The sequence below is a fragment of the Camarhynchus parvulus genome, chromosome 3 (assembly GCF_901933205.1).
Source record: "Camarhynchus parvulus chromosome 3, STF_HiC, whole genome shotgun sequence".
NCBI lineage: Eukaryota > Metazoa > Chordata > Aves > Passeriformes > Thraupidae > Camarhynchus > Camarhynchus parvulus.
Genome location: NC_044573.1, coordinates 108,613,523 through 108,635,795, shown reverse-complemented (window position 1 = coordinate 108,635,795; position 22,273 = coordinate 108,613,523). Strand labels below are relative to the sequence as shown.

Below are 22,273 nucleotides of genomic sequence, written 5' to 3'. Positions count from 1 at the left end.
CATCTGGCTCTTGGTTGTTTGTCTGCACCTTTGAAAAATCTGATTCGATTTTTCTAATGAATTCACACATAAACATTTTATTTTAAATCATTCTGGTCCAAAAGACCTTCAAGTCAACAGGTGCCTGGGCAATGCAGAAACCCTGGAGGCTGGTGGGGTTCCCACAGGAATAGTTTTTTTAAGGATGCCCAAAGGAATCAGGTTTTTTTAAAGACAGGTGCCTACCCAGGGACTGGAGATAAAAAAGACCAGAATTAAAAGAAAGAAAAAAAAAAACCTTAAAAAAGACATTCAGCTCTCATCCTCTGAAATTCTCTGAAATTCCCAGTGGGTTAAAGGTTTCAGAGGGTGAGGAAAGATAAAGGTCTACTTCTATGTGTATTATCCATTAAGAAAGTGCAAGAGAGGAAACTTTGAATTTGGAGAACAAACAGTAATGAGTCCAACATTTTACATCTTCAAAGAGCAAAGCAGGGTCTGCGAGCAATTAAAGTTCTGGGACATTAATATCTTCTGACCCTGTGGAAAAGGGCAATCAAATTCCAATCACGTCTAAGAAACATCTGGACAAATTTGAGCAAATGATTTTTCAACCCTCCATATATTTCTTTAAATTACACTGTCATCGGAGGCAAGCCACGTCCCAGAGCATGAAATAAATGAGAGCTGTTTGGGCTGGGATTTTCCTTTTTTTTTTTTTTTTTTTTTGCCCCCTTTTCATTCCTGACAGACAAAGATGTGTGAACACTCAGCACCCACTGCCGAGTACCCGAGCAAACCATGAAGCAGCCTGGGAGGCACAGCCTGGTGTAAATCATCACATACAGCACACTCACCGAGGAAGTCCCAAGGGACAGAAATGGGTTGGGAGGGGGCAAATCGAGAATCATTAGCAGTGAATTTTGGTGGGCCTCTCTTTTCCTTTTTTCTTCTTTATTTCCTTTTTTTTTTTAATTGTATTGTATGGGAAAGGCATTGCAATTTGGTAACAGACAGACAGGTGTGTGTGAGCAGCAGCAGGGACAGAGAAACACACTGTGAAAGCAAATTATAAATTTTTGGTCCACTTTACATAAAAATTCTTTAACTGGGGATGCCTTGGAAGTGATGTACAACAGCTGGGGGAGCAACCTCTATAATCTCTATAGGGGCAGGGTCTGTTGCCAGGATCCCCACTGCAGAGGGGTGCAGAGGTCCTTTGGGTGATTTGAGCATCCTTCCTCCCCGCGGGGCTGTTGGAATTTAGAGCCTGGAAATTCCGTCTGCTTTCCAAAGGGGCTCAGAGGAAGGGTTTGAGGACAGGGAGGATTTTCCCCGTGAAGGGCAGAAGGACAAGAGTTAACTTGGCACTCACTTTGTAGCAAGCAGCATGTTTTTCCTGGAGTGGAGGTCGCTGGGGTCCGTGTGCTGTCTGTTCAGGTACTCAGAAACAGCTTTGGCTGGGAACTCCGTTTCACAGATGTACCCAAAATCCCGAGCTAAATGAACGGCCTCACCTGGAGGGAACGAGACGGGAATTAACATCTCCGGGCACCGCCGGCCCCGGGCTGGGCTGGCTCCGACCCGCCGGGACACCGGGAGGAGCCCGCGGCTCCCCTGGGGACACCAGCTCCTCTGAGCCGTGTTTGGAAACTTCTCATCACCCCTTCCACCTCAGGGACAGGCTCCAGTGGTGTGTTTTCCCCCCACCAGCCCTACTTTGGGGACGGAAGTCGATGGGACAGATTTTGAGCTGATGGGATTTGTCTTTGCACTGGTGCGGGTCTGTACCCATCAGAACGGAGGGAAGAGCTCACACACACACCCACCACATACACACACAAAACTTTCCCTGAACAAAGAAAAATGCAAGAGGGAACTGGTCAAAACCTGAAAAACTAAAGACCCAAACTTCTCTAAAGACCAGAGAAACATTCCTCTTTCAATACCTCAGATCATTGTCCAAATTTTTACAGATGTGGATGTATTATTAATATTAATGTTAATTCTTTGTGGGACGTTATAGACACAATTTATTCACTCACAGGGCACTTGCATCATTATCACAGTTATCGCCACATCTGTAAAATTATGGAGATAACTGCATTTAGCCCGATGGCAATTTAAAAATCTGCATTTTTAACTGACCACCACGCAACAAGAACTCTTGTCTGCCGGGTAGAAAGATAACAGCTAATGGCAACTTTTTCTGTGAACAAAATAATTATTATGCTAACTCTAATTCTAATTAGCGTTCACTTTCCCTGCCTGCCTGGTTTCAGGTTTCTTGCCTACAGAGGTTTGTGTCATCCAACTCCTACTGATGTACTTCATGCCACAAGAAGAAGACAGTAGCTGCAGAATGGAGGAAAAGAGGAGGGGGAAAAAAAACCCCTCAGACTCTAGAGGGATTCCACCAGATTATAGCTCAGCCCCTCTAGAATAAAGCGTTAAACCCTTTAAAGCATCGCCCGAGGGACGAGGGGGAAGATTTCCAGCAAGCAGGTATGTCTAATAACTCCAGGACTGGGTTATTTTTAACCATCAGGAGCTGCTTTCCAACGTCATCTCCTGCTCTCCAATGGCTCTCGCTAATCATCAAACCGGTTAATGAAGGCCAGGGCACCGGCAGAGCCTGGAGGGGGGGTTCCCGAGCGGGGCACGGTCCTCCCGGGCAACCTTCGGGCACCGCGGGCCGGGAGCGACAGGAGCGTTCCTGTTCCTGGCCATGCAGGAGCAGCTCTGCTAAACCAGGCTGCTGGCAGGCAGGAGGAAAGGAGATAAAACTCCATCAGGTGCAGCTTCTTCCAAAAGGAGGGAACTCTCTGGAGGCAAACTGTTGATTTGTAAGGGAATCAGGGGAGGGGAGGGGAATGTACACCTTGCCGCACACTTGACACAGATTTTAGCATCACTGCACAAAACCCCGCCAGGCTTTTGAACCTCACACCAGCTTCGGGAAGGGGCTGGTGCTGCTGCGAGCAGAGGGCACGGTGTTCCACACACACCGTGAGGGCGAAGCTGCACTAACAGGGCGCTCAGGGGCACCCGAAATGCTTCACACCTTCTATAGCTGTAACCCACCCTGAGCCTGGCACTCTCGGTGGAGGAGTAGTTCCCACCTCTCTTTTTGCGAGCCTTCCTCCAGCTCTGCAAGCAGCAAGGTCTTGTCGCTCACATAACTCAATCAAAAGAGTGGAAAAGTTAATATCTAGCACAAATATTTGTGCTCGCTTTATACGCAGAAGAGATAAGTGGATTATTTATACGCCTCTCGGTGTGTGTATGTGTGTAATGCAGATACATATAATTCATAATTGCATCCATACTATTCCTGTTAGGATTTTTTGGAGGAAGTCCAACTTCTCTTAGCATAAACACGTACATAACCCTAAACTTATTAGTGGCTCCAAGTTTTCCTTGTTGATACAGTAACAACAAATCAAAGAAACACGCTGGCCACCAAAATGACATTAGTTGAGTTGAAACTTCATTCTGCCCTTCCCTCTCTCCTTCCTCAGGAGTAGCTGGTGTCTTTGTTCAGTTCCAGCCACCTTAAGGGAAATCGAGCTCTGCTACTCTTAAATTGCTCTGCTTTCTTACCAAAAAAAAGAAGAAGAAAAGTAATTTTGCATTATTTTTCCTCACTGAGCATCTTGTAGTGGCCATAAATCAGCTCAGGAAGAGCGAATTATCAGGAGGATGGAGATCTGGAGTCGGAGATCACAGAATGGAAATTAATGGGATGAGGAGTGGGACTGCCCTGCAGAGTTACACACGCACACAAATGTACACGCACGTATCCACACGTACACACACGGACACACTCCCTCACACTCATCGAGAGGAATCAGTGATCCTCCAGCCAGTAACTTCATTTTTGGGAATGGGATCCTTAACCGTGACGGTGTTCTTCCTAACCCACCCTGATTTTCGTCTCTGCAAGGTTTTCCCACCTGATCCCAAAAGTTGGTGGTTTTATTGATTTTTGGGAGGTTTTTTGTTTGCTTGTTTGTTTTTGTTTTATGGTTTGTTTGGTTTTGGGGTTTGTTTTGTTTGGGTTCTTTTTTTTGTGAATGTCAGACTGGAGCTCAGAGCAGGGGTGTGAAGGGAGCTGCGACCCTCGGCTTACCTTCCACCAGGGAGGTGAGTAAAGTGACATTTGCGGCCTTACGCCTGCCGGCTGGTAAATTCAAACCGATTTTTTCTAGCCTTTCTCGCAAAGATCTCCCCCCGTTTTTCGATTTGGCTCTAGAATTGCAAAGAAATTAACATCGTGATTAACCCCGCAGTTTTCCTGGAAGAAACGTTTAGTCTGTGCAGTCAGCGAAGCCCGGGAGGGTTCTCACTCCACGTTAAGGACTCTGGGGATGTTGATTTCTGCTCGGGTTTGCTGGGATTTTCATAATTTCACCCAAGGGGTAGAAGTGGGGATGAACCCAACTTTTCTCCCGATTTTATCCAGGGAAATCAAAGAACGCCAAGCAGCAATAATTAATGGAAAGGTTCTGATGTAGAGAGCAAGTGGGTATGATGCCAGCTTGGATTAGGATGTAGTAAAGGGATGGGCAGGAAGGTAGAGGAGGATTAAACCCCCTGTTATTCCAGGAAAGAGTCAGAATAAGACAAGAGGATTAAAAAAAATCTGAAAAGTTTGAAGGGAGTGTGTGTGCGCCTGTGGATAATTGGAAAGGAGGGAAATATTTATAATTAAACTGTTTCCCGCCTGTGTGTTCTTCTGCGAGGAGGCGATGCTGAGAGGAAGAGCTCACCTGAGGCAGGGTGCGTTACAAAGAGGGAATGGATTGCCTGGGGGAAGATTGGAATAGCTGTCGGAGGTTACTGATAAGGGCAATAAAAGGGTGAGTGAGAAATTCAGAGCTATTGTTCGAACGCCCATACATATGTAAACCCCCAGGGATGAAATCTTACCACCTGCGAAGTTAGGGAGAGTTTTGGCACCTAAGAACAAAGTCTATCCCAACTCTCTCCTAATTCTTACTTAAAATTTGTTTAAGATTTAGAAGTTGCACTTAGAGAAAGGAAACAGAGAAGCCAGACTGGCTTCCCACTATTTTATATCGAAGTAAATAGCGGCTGGATGGCAGAATTGCAAGAGAGCAGCTTTCTACGTCTCATCTGCTCTGAACCAAAATCTTGTTTAAAATTTAGATTCAAGATAGGAACTGAAGTCAGCAGCAGCCAATAATTATGGCTTGGGCCACGTCCAGAAATCTGCTGAAGTCCAATAATAATGCTTCTTTGCCTTGGTAATTATATTTTCTACAGAGCATCACTCAGATGTTCTCCCTGCTCCATTTGTAGCTGTACAGAAGGAGCAGGCAGGTTTGCATCTGTAAGTAAAAATCTCTGCTGCTCTGCCTGGCAGCTGAACAATGATTACAGACATTCACATGGAACAGCAGCTATTTTAGGAGACCCCAATTCTCACGTGGATATTTGGGTGACTGGCCACATGTGACAGAACTTTCTCCCTCATCTCCAGATGAAGATCCAGAGCCCTTGACGTCATTACAGATTTTTTTGCGGGGGCAAGGGGTGAACCCCAAATATCGACTTTATTTTAAAGCACCTTAGAGTCAACGTGTCCCCGCTGCTGCTATCGAAGTTTTCAAGATATTTCCTCCTCTAAGATTAGCAACTTTTAAACAGGATCTGAAGTTTATTCATTGTCAGTTTGCATGCATCTGTCCCTGTTTAAAAGTTACGATTTTTATTCCAGTCTGGTGTCTATCTCATATACAGAAAATGAAATCTTGTACCCCCTCAGCCTGAGTGTGTGAACTGGTACCTCATATTGTAACCTCGTGGCTTCTCCCCTGTTGTGACTGGAGACAGAGCCTGAGCTCACCTTTCTTACAGACAAGCCGAGCTGACAATTCACAGTCCCTCAGGCACTGCCAAGAAGAAAAAGCGCTTTCTCCCTGCTAGCCTTTCCAGCTAATGGCCTCAGAGCTTAAATTCTTGCTGCTTCTACATAAAAGCTCAATCTCCCACTCGTTATGATGGAGTGGCAACAGAACCTCAGGGTTATTCCTTGCTCCTCACTTTCTTCAGTACCAGCACTGCCAACTATTTTGAGGTCTCCATCAAAATCCACCAGGACATTAGTGGGTGATTTGCACAAATATTAAGCAGAGACCAGCTGTGAGCTGCAGCAACTTTCTCTGTGTGAAGCACAAAGTTTCTGACTTTCAGAGCTACCTGTTGGTGGCTTTTCTTTAATCAAGTTCTTGCCTACCTTACAGTTTGCCTATCAGATCCCTGCCAATTTCTTGTGTGACACCGCGTGTCATAATTGACATAATTGCCTGATCGTTACTGCCATACAGAGCAAACCTCGTGGGTTTATCTAGGAAATCCCTAGAAATACATCAGCTCCTGAAATACTTGCAGTTCAGCCTGAAACAAGCTCATCAGGGCATTTTATTTTGCCCACTTTCTAAGAGAGAAGTATGAGGAGGAGAAAAGATAGAAAGTGTGTGCATGGACAAGGAGAAAATCTTTCTGTCTCAGTTCTTTCATTTGTGGCTAAACAAGGCCAAATCTTTCTCTACTCTCCATATATTCATCCCGATGTTTGAACACAGCATATTTTTGCCTTATCACCAGCATTACACACACAGGCTCTGACAGTAGGATCGATGCACATCTGAAATCATCTGTACTGTTGACCAGGGGTTTCTGGCGCATGCATGGAGGCCCAGACGCATTCACACGTTTGCCCCAGCCTCTTACCTTCTAAGTACTCCTCCTAGGAGGGATGCGTTCAGACACTCTGGAGGGGAAAGGCGTCTCTGAACTTCTCCCACAGTTACTTTGTACTTTGAAGTTGAGCTAAGCAAAGACAAGCGGCCAGGTACAGAGCAAAACACCTCTCCGGTATTGACTGAAATTCCACCCAGGAAGCCATCTTTATTCATCATCAAAGAAGTAACAGATTTTGGAGGAACCGGAACTGGAGAAAGAAAAGGGGAGGGAGGGGAGAGAGAAACCATCAGGCCACGAAGGAGCACAGGGTAACCACAGTCTCTCTGACATGCACAGAACAGCAAAATGAAAGGGAGTTTTGAATCTCTGGCTACCTCCAGCAACCTAAAGGGTGCTGCTCCCCCAACCTCTAGGAAAGTGCTCCATGAATGATGGATGGAGAGAAGGGTGGTACAGTACAGCCTCTATGCAGGGTTTGATCATTGGGAAATAAAATACATATTGGCAAGCACCTGGCAACTTTCGGGTTTGAGCCTGTGTCTCACCCAGAGCCCCCCGATGCCTTTTGTACAACGGACAGCGCCTTTCTGGAGGGGAAAAAAAGAGGAAAATTTACTTTTTTTGGCTAATGTTTCCATTACTGCTAAGCTGAGCCAGGAATAAACTCACTACACAAAGGGAGTTGCTGTCTTAAATAAGTATCAGGGCTGGAGGATACAGCAATGAGAAGACAGCTCTGTTATTGCTTTGTGTTCTTATTAAGTCTGGTTTATGAAATAAAATGAGTCTTTTCCTTCAGAAAAATGAACACCAGGAAAAAAATATCTGGTCTAACCATGGTGCTCTCCACTCTGATCATATTGTGCTGTCCGTGAATTAGAAGGAACTCTCCTGCCCCTAAATAAAACTGATTTAGTTACTGCAACATGTATTTAAAGGTAGTTATAGGGAAAAGTAAAAGGAGAATGATAAAGTGAAACTAAACAAAATAAAACCATGTTGTTCTCTCTAAGATAAAAATAAGATTTTCTTTTTTCTGAGAAACCAGTGAGGTTATTTTAAGAGTAACCAAGGGATTATAACTAACAAACTCCTATAATAGCAACCAGACACACGCAGAAATAAACAAAAAAAATTGGTTGAACTAAAACTGAGAGCAATTCCCCCGTGACATGAATTTTGTTTACAAATGAACTTAAATAACTCGCTCATAATTGTGTGTAACTGTTATGATTTACAGCAGGTGCTCTAATCAATCACCCAATCACTTTAATTTATAGGGAGCCTCGCTGCATTTTCCCAGTTGTTTCATTTCTGCAAGTAATTGATAACAAACCATACTTAAGGTATGTTTTATGCAGGAGTTAATAAGAGCTGACAGCTGCTACTGCAGCTTCCTCTCGGATCCGCGGTAACACGAGTTTCCTTATAGAAAATATAGGCTGAAATGGGGGCTTTCGCTGGTGGGAGAGCCCTGGCAGTCCAGCGGGCATGTTTCAGAGGAGAAGACTAATTGATTACACACCCTCTTCAAGCAGATACTGCTCCACAATCTCCCCTTTCCACTCAATCAATTGCAAAACCAATTCGGCAAATAATAAGGTTCTATTATGCACATATGCCAGCTATTTAGGTAGTTATAATACATGTCAGTTAAATCATAAAAGCCCTGTTTATTTGCAACATATCTGGAGAATCAAACCGTTAGGGTTGAGCGGATATTTAAGTCGTCTGGAGCTGCTAAACAATAAGATCGGGTATCCTAATATATTACCAAGTGCTAACTACTGGGCAATTGCCAATTTTATAACCTCAGTGCATGGAATAGACACAACCGTGTTTCACTGTTTTTATTGCAGATCATTTCCTACTGCCAGACCAGACCCCCACAATAAAAGCCCTATAACAGCTAAAAACCAAAAGGCATGTCGATTTTAGATATACATATTGCTTCGAATGCCTTGTCTCCCGTATAAACAAATTATTTTGAGTGGCTTGACTTCAGGGAATAGGAAAGTGAAATGGATTCCTATTTCTCTATTATTTTTAGTTAGGCACTTTATGCAGCTCATAAAGGTGGTTTCAAATAGTTTGAGAATGGCTCAGAAATAGTTATAAAAGAGTTAGAGGCTCGCTCCTGCTTTTGTTGATATTATTAGAATTTTTTTGCCATTGATTCTATAGGAAAAGACTCGTTTGTATATCAGAGGCAGTACCTGCAGACCAAAAAATTGTATTTGTATTTTTCCCCTCAAAATGCATAAATATATCCCTATTCATGCACAATGATCTGTCTGAGTGAAGCATCAGGTAGAAAAAAAAATTATAAATTAAAAGAAAAAAAAGTTGGATTAAAGCAGTGCCACCAGACATTTTCATGACTGGCATTTTTTTTTCTTGGGACAAACACACGGGCTCTGTGGTTCGAGTACACCTTTACCGTGGCTATATTTAGTGACCAGTTTATCAGGTCACTGTCCAGTGAACTGAGAAATTAAACAAGAGGCAGCAATTCCACGAACATCTGATCTTAGTCCAAACTCACTAAAGAGAGAAGGACCCGTGCAATGCTTAAATGTACCTCAGCCCGCTCGCTTTGGCCTTTTGGAACACTCATTACATTAGTTAACCTTTGAATTATGGATTTTCACGTGCTCGGTGTGTTTTTTTACCCCCTTGCAAATTGCTTTTGGGAAGCAGGCTGGCTCCCTTCCCTGCTATGCTGAGAGCTCCTCAGCTTCTTTTCCTAGCAGTGTTTCCCTGAAAAGGACGGTATGAACAAACCCATCAGCTGGAGCCTGATAGCTCTGAACCCATCTGAGAGGCTTGCCAGGCGGTGTAAGCATATCTATTGCAATTTCATAGCTTCAGAGAGATCTATTATATCTAGGCTCTATATCTTCTGTAAATTACCTAATGCTGCCTCAAAAAAAGTGTTTGCCATGGAATGAATTATCTCTATCTATATCATATCTATATGTTTATCATGGCTGGAGCTTTTCAGGCACAGCCCAGACATCAGCAGAGATAACAGAACGTGGAGCTTTTGTGGCTGAGGAGATCTCCACGTCCGTGCGTGCGGCTGCATGTGTCAAATCCCTGCGCCTATGTAAATAAACCCGAATGCAGGGTGTATTTTTAGCCAATGTCAACTTCTCCAGTTGGTCAGGGACTGCCACAACTGCTGAAATGACACAGAAAATAGCACACAAGTATCCACGCAGCGTCCCCACCGCTCCTGCTTTCACTTTATCCCATTTAGTTCTTGTCATCCCCAGCAGAAACTGTTCGATTTTCTTTCACTCCCAAACTCTACTTGCTGCGTGTGTGTGAGCACTCACAAATACACAATTCCCCCTTTCAAAATCTCTGCTTTCTCCTTTCTTTTATTTTTCCTTATTTACCTCCTTTGTCTCTTTTTTCCTCCCTCTCCTTTTCCATCCCTTCATCTCTTTTTCTTCCCTCTTTTTATTCTTTCTCTCCTCCTGTGGTTACTTCCAGCCTCTTTGTAATTTCTCCCCCTTCCATTTCTCTTCAGCTTATCAATAAACCGGGAGAGCAACAGTAGCCGCTTGATTTGTTAGTAATTATAAGCATACTGTTCCTGCAAACGGGATCTCTAGATGAGTGAGATCGCTTTAGAACGACAGCAGGAAATGGTGGGGAAATGGAGCATGGCGAAACTCAGCGTGAAGCTTTCAGTTCTTTACATGTTTACAATTTTCTGTGCATACATTAAGTCTTAGGCTTTTTCTTTTTTTTTTTTTTTTTTTTGGTGGTGGTTTTCTGTTGGGCTGCTCGCCACAAACGCGTGAAAATGCGCACAAATGTGAACGCACAAGTGGAGATGGGGTGAAAAAAAGCTGTTTTGGCGACAGTAAAACTAAAGAAATAATAGACTTATGTCCTGCAAACAGCTGCTCAATAAGTGTTTAAACTATGGCTATCATTGCAATAACCCAGCTGAATAATATCGTAGTCGAACAGTCAGTTAAATTATCAATCAGAAGAAATATTTCTCGTGTTTCTTACTAAAAACGTCGTAGGCAACTTAATTACTAATAAACTATCAAACTACTTTCAAAATTTTTGCTCTGCCTGGGCTTTAAATGAGTAAGAAGTTCTTTGTCCATGCTAACAAGAGGACTTTGCTGTAAGTGGTGATTCGGTCTGACTCAGGAGCCAAACCTAAAACGTCCGGGAGCAGCGCCTGAGACGCTGAAACTGAGGAGTCCCGGATCTTATCCTAATTTTAAGGAACAAACACAAAAAGGGCGCGTTCATCTCACATTTCCTTCTGTCCCCCACGTCCCCTGCTCGCCTCCAGTCCCTCTCCCCCATCGAAAGCTGGGGCTGAATTTCGAGGTGGAATGTAATCCCTCGAAACTGTTCTGCATTTAATTAAAGGGGATCCTCAGGTTCAGTGGGTAACCCGGGAATAAGCACGAAACCGAGCGGCATTGAAGCAGCATCTCCTGAGCCCCACATCTATCACCTGAAAACTGAGGCCAGAGTGGTTCTCAGTTAATCATTGATCAGCTGGTCCGAGGGGTGGGCAGGAAACTCGTGCTGGATTATTAACAGCTGAAAACAAAAGGTTAAGACACCTTCTTTCATGTGTTTCCTGGAAATAGGAGGAACAACGGAGCGTGTTTGCAAGACCATGAATTAAGGTCTTCAAGTTAAAATGGCCTTTCATGCTAAATCAGATGTGAGTGTGCAGGCGATCGTCAGAAACAGCTGAAAGTAAATAAATACATCAGAATAATTTTAAGGTCACTGACTATGCCCCAGAGTCACAAAAAATTAACTTGGGACTCAGGCCATGTAAGGTTTTGCAGGAAGACAACTTCTTTCACCATAGAGAGTGCCAAGGAAATTTCAGATGAACGTTTGACAAGGGGACCCGATCTTTTATTCCTGACACATGGCAAACCTTCTCTAAATTTCAGCAAAAATCGACAGAAAGGCCTCAAAACGTGCAGCCGGTAAGATCTGAAAGCTGAGTTGAATCTGATATTAATGTTCTTGGTGATTATTATCATCGTGATGATTTGTCTGGTTCCCTCCCTCCCACTTCCACCATCCAAATCTTAATGGAAGTGGGAGTTAAAGATGATTTTTTAATGTCTCGTTGGTTTTTTTAGTCTGTTAATGTACCGCATCCTTCTCATTATTAGTTTATTGATTGTTCATTGACCAGCCCCCTTCAAATCGTATTAACCACCCTCTGCCAGTTTAGATTAGGGGAGTTTAAAAAGCACCTTTCATTATTTCAGCGCCACCACCACCACGGTGGAGTTCAGGCTTGGTAGCTTAATGCTCGCTCTAATGGGGCAGCTAAGAGACAAGGGGCCGCGGTCCCTGCCTATTGCATTAATAGCTCAAAGGGGGCTAATACAGAAAATTAGCCTTAAACGAGCTCTGGAGATCTCCAAATGAAAGAGCCATTTATCACGCTGGCTACCTTCACTCCACTCGTTTGCTCTCTCTACTGGGAACAACTCATTTCCTCTTAACTAAATTACTTCAGAAATGTCAAGTAAGCTCGGGTAGCAAACATAACAAGAGCCTGGGTATATGTAAGCTGTTGTGTGGGATCGATACGCGAGATAAATCAATAGCTGTGTATGAATCCCTATAATAATTTCCTTAATATTTTGGCAAACCTTTTGCATAGAGAGATAATTCCCTCTGCAGGCCTCAGAGGCCATAAAGGAACAGACACAGCCTGGGTGATATAATTAAGTTTAGCTTTCAAATCCCCATCATACTTTTCTCACTACTTTGCAATGAAAGAATTTTAGGCACTGAGCTAGGACTGGGTGGAGCAGACCCCCTGCAACCCTCTTCTACAGAATATGAGCCACAGGAGTGCTCCTCTGCGCAAAAATCTGTCAATACCTGCGTGTCTGTCTATCTATCCATGCCATCTGCCTGCAAGAACGACTCACAGGGTTTAAACAACTTGTTCTTGTTTCAAAGTACACCCTCACAGCTACAAACTGCAGGGAACAAAGCGAAATTGATACTGAATGCTGTGCTGCTCCTTCCCTCGTCCTGATTAAATATTGACAGCCAAAAACGTGATCTGCTATTTATTACCCATTTTTCTTCCTCTGCACCCAGGAAACTCGCTGTGACAAAAAACCCCAAAAATAAATAAAAAAAGGAATGAAAGAATGCTACAATATTCCTTTATGCTGGAAAGTTTCTTGGATCTCAGCCTTACTTCTAAGGAAGAAAATGCTGCTGCAGTGACTTTTAAAGAGTTGCAAATGCATCTCGGGCTCTTTCTTAGTAACCTTATTTCCAAAGAGCATGTGTCTCCTGTTCATCACGTGTTAACTCAGACTATCTCTTCTGGCTGCAAATAGGCACAAGTAATCCCACCTAGATGGGACTGGGTCTCTTCGGGCAGCAGCTGCTCCATCCGGGGCCCTTGCAATGCCCACACACACGAAGCACACCTAAATGTATGCCTAAAGCATATAAAAACCTCTGCCTAATACGTAATAATTGCAGGCATTGACATTCGAGTGCTACTCGCTAATTGCACCGCCCAGCACGCACATGGAATGTCTGCGCTGTCCTCGTCAGCTGAAGGAGGGAGAGACACAGGCGTGCTGTGTGTTAAAGGAAAAAAAAAAAAAAAAAAAAAAAAAAAAAAAAAAAAAAAAAAAGTATTTTGGATTGTGTATTCTGCGAAAGACCATCATGGAACAACCTTAGAAAGGAGTCTCTCGACCACAAATCAAGCGCCAATTAATCAAATGCACCCAAGAGGGAGTGTATGAGGTGTCAAGTGGGGGTGGGGAAGAGGGAGGAGAGTGAGAAAAAAATAAGTTAAAAATACAACCAGAAACCGTCAGGTTACAGACCTTGAGAACAAACACCACGAAACATTCAAACTGAACCAAAACAGAGAAACATACAACCGTTTTTTCCCCCTTTTCCTTTTAAAGTTAAGTAACTTTCAATTTCTTAAAAAAACCCCAAAAAAACCCAAACCCTTCGACCTTTCAACCAATAGTCATAAATGGTGCTGTCAAATGGTCTTCAAGTTTTCATTAGTTCTTGCTCAAATAACCAGACCTTGATCTTGTGTGTGAGAGACCGTACATGGGTATTTAAATTAAAAAAAAATACAACAACAAAAAATCCCCAAACAACCAACAACGAAACAAACAATAAATACACGGAAAGACCTCATGCTGCCTTCAACACATTTTACATAAACACCCTCCCTGTTATTTTGCTTTACATCCTAGAAAATCGTCGCTGTTAAACTATTTGTGCGCACTTGACAAATAACAAGGTCCTGGAGATTAGTGCCGTTGATAGTAAGCATAAGGGACAGCGTTTTTAAACCTCATCTCTGGTACTTAAAATTGAATCTAGAAATAGAAACTCCTTAGATAATTAAAGATAGCTTTCCCTCCATTTGCAGCGTGAGATCTGTTTAATGTCTATCAGCATAACACAACACTAATCGCCAAGCATCTTCGAGTGACTGTCAGAGAAATGTAAAAAAATTAAGCAGCTGCAATACGCCCAAAATGAGTTATTGTAATTACATTTAATTAGTTTAATTAGTTAATTATTTTGCTTACAGCTGTACAAGAGACTGCAAACATTTGTTAATATCACATTCGCTTTAACAGTATGGGGTGATTCTGCAGTTACACTAAATCAAGGGCGCATATGTAGAAAGATGTAAAAAATGGGCGCGGGGAAGGGGGGAATCTTGGGGGAAGGGGGGAATCTTGGAGGGAGCGGGAAGGGGGCTCAGTCTGCCTTTCCATGGGCATCTCTTTCTCTCCTCTCCGCGTTTGATTCGCCTGGGAAATGCATTTAAGCCCCAAAGGGAATCAACCCCTTCCCCCATTAAAAGCCAAGGGGTCCCCACCGAAGAGAATCGGGGGGAGTAGGGGAGGGAAAGGGGGGCGGTGGAAACTGCGTTGGAGCACGGGGTGCTCCATTAGAGAGGATTCGTGTAATTAAACCCTTTGAAGGGCGGGGGAGGCGGGGATATAAACTTTTCCTTTCTCATGTCTTATCCCTTCACTCTATCTGCTGATCCAATCAAACTATTCATCTTGCTGCCATGGCTGCCTGCTTCCCGGAGAAATTCATTGCCCCAAAGTCAAAATATATCATGAAGATATCGCTACACAGTAAAAGTTTGTCTAGCTTGTTGGAATAATCCATACCTTTTTTAATGACAGACTGGTCCAATAAGTTCATACCGCTGTTATTGGCATCTTCAACTGACTGTGGATATAAAAACATCACTATTCAAATTGACTGGATATTAAAGAATCACGTACATAAATCATGTCATTTCAAACTGGAGTCCCTGTTATTTCCATTTATATTAATTCACTAGGGGAGGAGGGATTTTTTTGTTATTATTATTACTATTATTATTATTATTGTTGTTGTTGTTATTTCCCCGAATCGACAAGGAAATTAAATTCTTACAAATTATATAGTCTTCTAATAAAACAAAAGGAGGTGTGAAGCATATGGGGTGCAATACTGGTTTTGTAATCTTATAAAACATAGATATCACATAGACTTCTTTGCATTCCATAAAGCTTTATATTTCTTCCTTTGAAAATGTGGCAATTTGGCAACATCTGCAAGATCTATTGCATGACATAAATGAACACGATTAAGGACAACTTAAATGCTCCCTCCCCTTTCCTCCCCCTCCTCCTTTTTTTTTTGTTTTTTCTTTTTGTTTGTTTGTTTAACCCTGCTACATCTTACTAATTCAAGGGCCATTTACTTTTTATATATCATAGTTTACATTATGGACTTTTAATTAAAGCCTGAGCCTTTCGGAGTGCAGTGCAACGCCCACATCGTACAGGGGACGAGCAGAAAGAGATTTACAGCTCCCGAGGTTGCTTCCATGTCCCGAATTATTGGGGACCGGGAGGGAGGAGCAGGAATACACATTATCAAAAGTATGAACCATCAAACTGATTGTCTAGGAAAAAAAAAAGTCTCCGAATTTCAAAGCCTTGTTTCCCCATTTTCCCCCCTTTCTTTCCAGCCTCCCGAGGAGCACACCTGTTATTAAGGCATTAGCTTCCTTAGCGGGGAAGAGAACAAAGACGGGCACAGAGGACACAGCAAATGTTGGGTTTCATTGCTCAAAACGAAAGTGGGCTATACAAACCCCCCCCAAACAAACCAAAATTGCTGCTGAGTCTGTGCTCGGCACAGTAAAGCCATGTCCGAAAAAGAAGAGGAGTCGTAAGAACAAATTATAGCAGAATTCTGACAGGCTCCGTTTTAGGGTAAATTCTGAGGTAAAGGGGGACCTTTGGGTTTCTTGTATTTATTATTTTATTTTTCCCATTGCTGTTACTAAAGAGTTTGGGTTTTTCAGTGTTATTGCATATTTGGGGAGCTGTCACGTTTTTCCTTGATAAGCAAAGCACCTTTCCAGCAAAGCAATGATTTACTTCACCATGATTTTAACTTTATCTTTGTTATGCTGAGAAGCTGAGCTGATTCGGATCCGGCCCTTATCTCCGTCTCTGTGCTCAGCGGAGACATTCCAGATGGAATGTGGTTTAGGAGAAAATTACATCTCCCCAAAATACGATGGAACAATATTTTCTATGAGAGCTTTCCCTTCATTTTCCTTGAATCCACCCTCAAACGAGTGCACACACAGAGCGGTGCCTTATGTGCTGTGTTTGGGCATGGCTGTGTCTCTCTCTCTCATAATCAATAGGCTACATACCTAAAGGGCACAAAATAAAATTACAAAGTCTTCCCTCCTTTCCCTGAGCAGCTCCCAACGAGGGATGATGAGCAAATCCTGCAGCCTGCTGGAGTGCAGCGTGGCGCACCTCGATGGCACAGAAACCGAGGTAAACGTGAAACATCACCTTCCCTTTTTCTTTCTTTCTTTCTTTTTTTTTCGCTATCTTTCCTCCTTATCTCACCTTATCTCTGGTTGCGCGCACCCCTTATGCGTGTGCGCGCACTCAGCTCGCTCCATCAGCAACGTGGGTTAGTTGTTGTAGTTAATGAGAAGACTCCTGTCTGATTTTCTATCTAATTACGCCCTCCTGCTGGGTTTTTGTACAGGATATTCGCTCAGCATGCTGGCAGTTAATAGTCACAGAGAGGATCGTAAAGATTTAATTAGGACTGCATGCGGAAACGTGGAAAAACAACTCAGACTTTTAATTACTAGACTTCTTTAGTTAAAAGTGATACCAGGGGTTACTTTATAAGAGACTTGGGTGTTTTGGTGCAACTTAACTTTCCGTGTCTCTAGCTCTAGTACGTAGTAGCAGCGTGAGTGAGGAGGAGGAGGAGGAGGAGCGGAGGTGTGTGTACAGGGAGGGGAAAGGTGATGAGTTTCCAGATATACTTGGAAAATCTGGAGAGGAAGATTCCCCTCCCTTCCCTCCTCCAATAATCTGATAGCGTGAAGCTTCCTAAGTACTACCTATAACCACCTTATTCAACTTCTGTGGATCCATCTGAGCGAAAACCTTAAAAACTGAGCTCTATATTTTCCTTCAAAGACTCTACAGAATCTGAATTTCCCTCTCTATTTTTCCTCCATCGAATCCTTTATTACTGTAATCCTACTTTAACCCAGCCGGTGGGAAAAATATCTGGGAGTGCAAAGGTGGATTTCTTTTTCAGAGTCCGTATTAGATGATGCAAATTTTTGTTCAATAAGGAGGTCTTGGCTTCTCTGTTCCCTGTCTGAAGGTTGTAAATCGCGGATTGAAAATTCCTCTCGAGAGGGGCAGCAATAGCAATACAGTGTGTGCTGTTTACAATAACAGAGCCCTATCGTGTTACAATCACTTAATTCTAGCCCTGGACAATGGCTCACACATGGACTGGATTTGGTGTTTATAAAATAACCACTGTTTCTTTCTGTCACGCACTCTCTTTCTCTGTCTCCTTCTCCTCAGCCCAGCCCATTCTCATGGCACATATTTGATCAGACATGCATCAGCTACAGCAAAGAGAAACATCTTTATCCAACTGTACATCTAGATATCCGTTCAATTTTTGGACAACTGAAATAAGAAAAAACACCCCAGTATTTGAAACCCATCCTGAAAATTATATCTAGTGATGGTGGATAATGTGTATACGTCGCCTGAATAAAAATTCCTGTTGCTAGAAAAGGTTCCCGGAATCTAGAATAAATCCATGTTAAATATCAAGATGGAAAACTGCCCAACTTCATCTGTCACTAGTGGAGGGACAAAAATAGAAAATGCTGAGTGGCAGCAGCGAGTTTTGGGCTGCTTTCCCTCCTGTCTCCGTTAACTTGCAGTTGGACACCTCTCCCTTCACGTGTTTCTCCTTGGGATACCCTCCTCTCCCTCTTCCCCTCCTCCCCCAGCCTGGGAACAAACTTTCAGAAATAAAGGGCCTGTTTAATTTCCTGCTGTCTCAGCACCCCAAACCCAAACCCCAGCCATGGAGCCTCGCCTGTCCCATTCCCATCCCATCCCCATCCCATCGCACCCACCCTGGCCCCGCCAGCCCCGGGCAGCAGTCGCGGGTGGCCGCGGGTGGCCCCGATGCCCCCAGAGCATTGGGGGGAGGCACTTTCCGCCAGTGCAGTGCCCTTCCCGCAGAAGGGATGTTTTATTGGGAAACGGATGGAGCACTGCTTCATTTGAGCTCCTTCTTTCCTATTATTTCTTCTCTCCCTTCTCTTCTTTATGTCTTTCTCTCTTTCCCTACCTTTTCCTCTCCTTTCCCTCTCTTCTCTATCTTCTCTTCTTTTCCCCTCTCCTTTCGTCCTTTCTGCGTTTTATCTTTTTCTTCTCTTTTTATCTCTTTCCTTTCCTTCTCTCTCCTCTGATTTACTCTCTTTCTCACAAGAGCACAACAATTACCGGCTATTCTTTGGGGAAAGTGTAAATATCCAGGCACAAGCAGTACCTAACGCCCATCGGCTGCAGAGAGAAAGGAGAGCGATCTGCTTTCTGCATTCACAGAGGTAAAACTCGCCTTGACTTGCACACCACTTTGTCTGAGCCAGGAATGCGAGACGAGACCTGCGCATCGCCCCCGCGGCGGCCGGGGGCTGCCCCCAGGTCTCAAAGCCACCTCGGAAACCCGCAGAAAGCGGCGACCCGACGGTCACTGAGCTCGGAAGCAGGAGGAGATGCAAACAGCAAAACCTTTCTCTTTCTAAAACATTTCGCCCCAGCAAAGCTCGGGGATTTTCCCGTGCAGCCCTGAGACAAGCCTCAAGCCAAAGCAATGCCTGCCCTCCGCTTCCCTGCCGCTCATTCCTCTCATGTTCAGCAGTATCCCCTTTTTCACGGCTATTTTTTATCTTCCCAGCTCCTCTTTCCTCCTTTCTTTTCCCCTTTCTGTAACTTTGAAGTCGTTATTTCATTCAGTGCTCCATACCTTTATCTATCCCAAGACTAAATGCATATACAGATATGATACATGATAAAGAAATTTGGGGAGAAAAATATAAAAACGCATGGAGGGGAACCCCTAAAATCCCGATTAGGAGAGCCTGAGGCAGGATTTGGACCCTGGAGGCTCCAGCCCCAGCCTCGGGGGTCCCCACGGGCTGGCCATGCCCTGCCCCAGCAAGGTGCAGACCGCCCCAGCAGCGAAGCTGTTAAGGGTCCTTCTGTTTTTAGGGAATAACACGTGATGATGAGTTTCGCGTGGGATGGAAGAAAGCTGGGAAATACTGTGCTTTGAGCCCGGCGAAACTCCTTTGTTATCCAAAAGAGGGAATGAAACTATTTAAAATCAGCGCTACGTTACCCAGCACACTTAACAAATAAGGGGGTGGGGGCACGGACAAGGGACTTGTTCCTGATCACCAGTTATTGCTTTTGATTTGGGTTTTGTTTATAATTTCCCTCCCTCCCGGATGAAAAATGTAGTAATTCGACAGTTTCATCAAAATCTCTGAACGGCAGGAAATTGGTTGGGGGGAGGAGGGGGAGGGTAAAGGGGAGTGGAAGATGAGATTGCATGGGAAATAACTGGAATTTGAAAAGCCACGCTTGAACTCTGCCAGCTTTTGAAACACGTGGAATATTTCGAGCAGCATGTCTGCCTTCCCCCTGCACTTTGCTGCTTTGCCATGTAGGGGAGGGTTTATAAAGCAGAGCCTGTGCGTGACAGCGAGGAAATAAATTCTCTTATTAAAAAAAAAAATAGAAAAATAGAGGAAGAGGGAGGGAGAGTACCACAGTTACAAAACCGGTGTGGAGAAAAATGGCAACCCACAGCAATATCGCTGGAAATCCCTCAGTGACCATTCCCAGCCCAGGGACGGGGACTCCAGGAGAAAGAAACGCGGTGCCTTACCTGGACCTCCTCCATGCCTGGGTGTCCGATGCCATGCAGAGAAAGGCTGTCCCCCATGCCGGAGTCAAGGCCATGGTGAGCTGAGTGCAGGAGGACATCTGGCCTCCGTACTGAGTGGTAGTCCCGCCTGGGGTCCAGTCCCGAGAGCTGGGGCAGGGCGGCCCGAGGCTGTGGCAGCAGTGACCCGGTTTCTGATCCCACCTCTTGCCTCTGCCTCTGTCCCCAGGGGTGCTGCTGGGGCTGATGCAAGGGGTTTAGGGAGTAGGGGTCATTGACATGGGAGTAAGGGTCCTGGCTTTGGTGGTAAGGAAGAGGCTGGTAGGGGGGTGGGAAATAAGGCGGCTGGAAATCCGAGGATGGGGTGTGAGAGAGCGGAGGAGCGCTGGAGTAGGGTCCCTGCGAGACGGATCCCAGCTGGGACAGCCTGGAACTGTGGCTGGGCACTCCATCATGCCGGTCCTACAAGCGGAACGACATACAAACAACAACAACAAAAAAAAAAGAGGACCTTTTTTTAGAAAAAATAAAATCCCCAAACCAAAACCAACAACAATAAAAAACCCCACGAAAAATCAAAAGGAGCACAAACCCACCCCGGAGTTAAATAAAGTAAAATAGGGTGTAAACAGCTGGAAAGTGGGATTCAGGTGTGCCCCCTTCTCCCTCCACTTATTAGAAATGTTCCAATGTTTTGCACCCACGTCGTGTCTATTCCCAGGAACTATCAAGGAGGGGGAAGGGGAGGGGGTGTGAGGGAGAATTGCTAAATGTCATAATTAAAAATGTAGGACTAGTGCTCCAAATACATGTACGATCTGCAATTTCAGAGCAGTAGTATAATTCCCAATCCACAGCCCCCTCAAATCAAACCAAAGGGGAAAAAAAGAAAACATGAAAAAATTAAGAGCACCAAACCACCCGTCTATCCAGACAACCCACCCCTTCTCCTGCCTAAAGTTTCCCAACATCTGTTTATTCCCTCTGCTCAAGTCCTGTAACTCAAAATCACCAACCCATTTTCACGTGGAAAAGCCCAAAAAGAAAGTTGCACTTCTCAGAAGACTCCGAGGTGAGAAGTTGTGTGAAAATGGGCTTGGGAAAAAGAAAAAAAAAAGGAAAAGAAAAAAAAATAAAAAAAAGAAAGCAAAAATAAAAATTACAGGGAATCTTTGCTTAAGGAGGTCTACCCCTTAAAAATAATAAAAAATCAAATAAAATAAAAACGAGACATCGGTATTGAACATCCAGACGCTATGATTTCTGCAGCAACTTCCAATGTCTTTTGTTTCCTTTTCCAATATTATATTCCGGAGAATGGGGTGGGGGTTAATTGTAATGAAAAGTCTTTGGGGTGTGTGGGGGGGACAGGGGGTGGGGGGAGTGTGTAGAGGCTTCAGAGAAAAGGTGGGAGAGGAGTTTTCTCCAACTCCAACGCACTGAAGCTGCGAGGTTAAAGTAAACAAGAAAAATATCTATTCCACAAAGTGTAGTTCAAACCCCCACAAGCAATGGCACACATGGCTTTAAAAAAAAAGAAAAACAACAAGGAAAAAAAAGTTCTTTTTCTCCCTGCTCTCCCCCCCAGACTCCCCTAGCTCAAATCGGGAACACACAATGCAAAAAGGGAGAAGCAGCTGCAAGCCTCCTCCAATTATTGTGCTAAATTACCAAGCCAAAGGCGTTTAAAAAGACAGAGAGAGGGAGAGAGAGACACAACAGATCGAGAGAGAGAGAGAACATGCAATTCTAGTACAACATGGATCCAAACTCACCATGGCGGAATAGGTGTGGACTAACATCTGGAAATAAAAAAAGTCTTGTAATAGCTAAAAATAAAATAATGGTGATAAATACTAACAATTGGAGGGAAAAATATCAAGGAGATCTGCAAAGGGACGTGTTGGACACAGGAGAACAGCTTGAGATATTTCGAAGTCTATCCATCAAAAAAAAAAAAGGTTAAAAAAAAAAAAAAAAAGACCAGTGCCCCCAAAACCGAGCCTGGAAACCTCTATCTACATATATGATTTACCCCTCCCTCTAGGGGTTTTTTTTCCCTTTTTTTTTTTTTTTTGGTTTTTGGTTTTGTTTTTTTTTTTCTTTTTTTGCCTTTGAGCTCCCAAATACAATCCTCTTCAACCCAAGGCTAGGCTCAGACTGCTCCGCTACCCCTTCCTCCCTTTCCTTCTCTACACCGCCTCATAATAAT

At 43.9% G+C, this 22,273-nt stretch overlaps 1 protein-coding gene across 12 annotated transcripts in view; it reads right to left on the bottom strand.

Annotated features, from left to right (window-relative positions):
- The window catches only part of TFAP2B (transcription factor AP-2 beta), a 34,326-nt gene that overhangs the window by 7,579 nt on the left and 4,474 nt on the right, over positions 1-22,273 (bottom strand). For 6 of the 12 annotated variants that reach the window (XM_030944637.1, XM_030944635.1, XM_030944636.1 and 3 more), the window contains 7 exons: positions 21,837-21,863; positions 20,065-20,523; positions 14,925-14,985; positions 7,224-7,298; positions 6,739-6,958; positions 4,112-4,230; positions 1,355-1,496 (listed from right to left, as the gene is read on the bottom strand). In XM_030944637.1, the coding sequence (XP_030800497.1) occupies positions 1,355-1,496; positions 4,112-4,230; positions 6,739-6,958; positions 7,224-7,298; positions 14,925-14,985; positions 20,065-20,523; positions 21,837-21,863 (1,103 nt within the window). The remainder of the gene's footprint in view (positions 1-1,354; positions 1,497-4,111; positions 4,231-6,738; positions 6,959-7,223; positions 7,299-14,924; positions 14,986-20,064; positions 20,524-21,836; positions 21,864-22,273) is intronic. The other 6 variants (XM_030944643.1, XM_030944638.1, XM_030944639.1 and 3 more) reach the window with 3 other exon arrangements.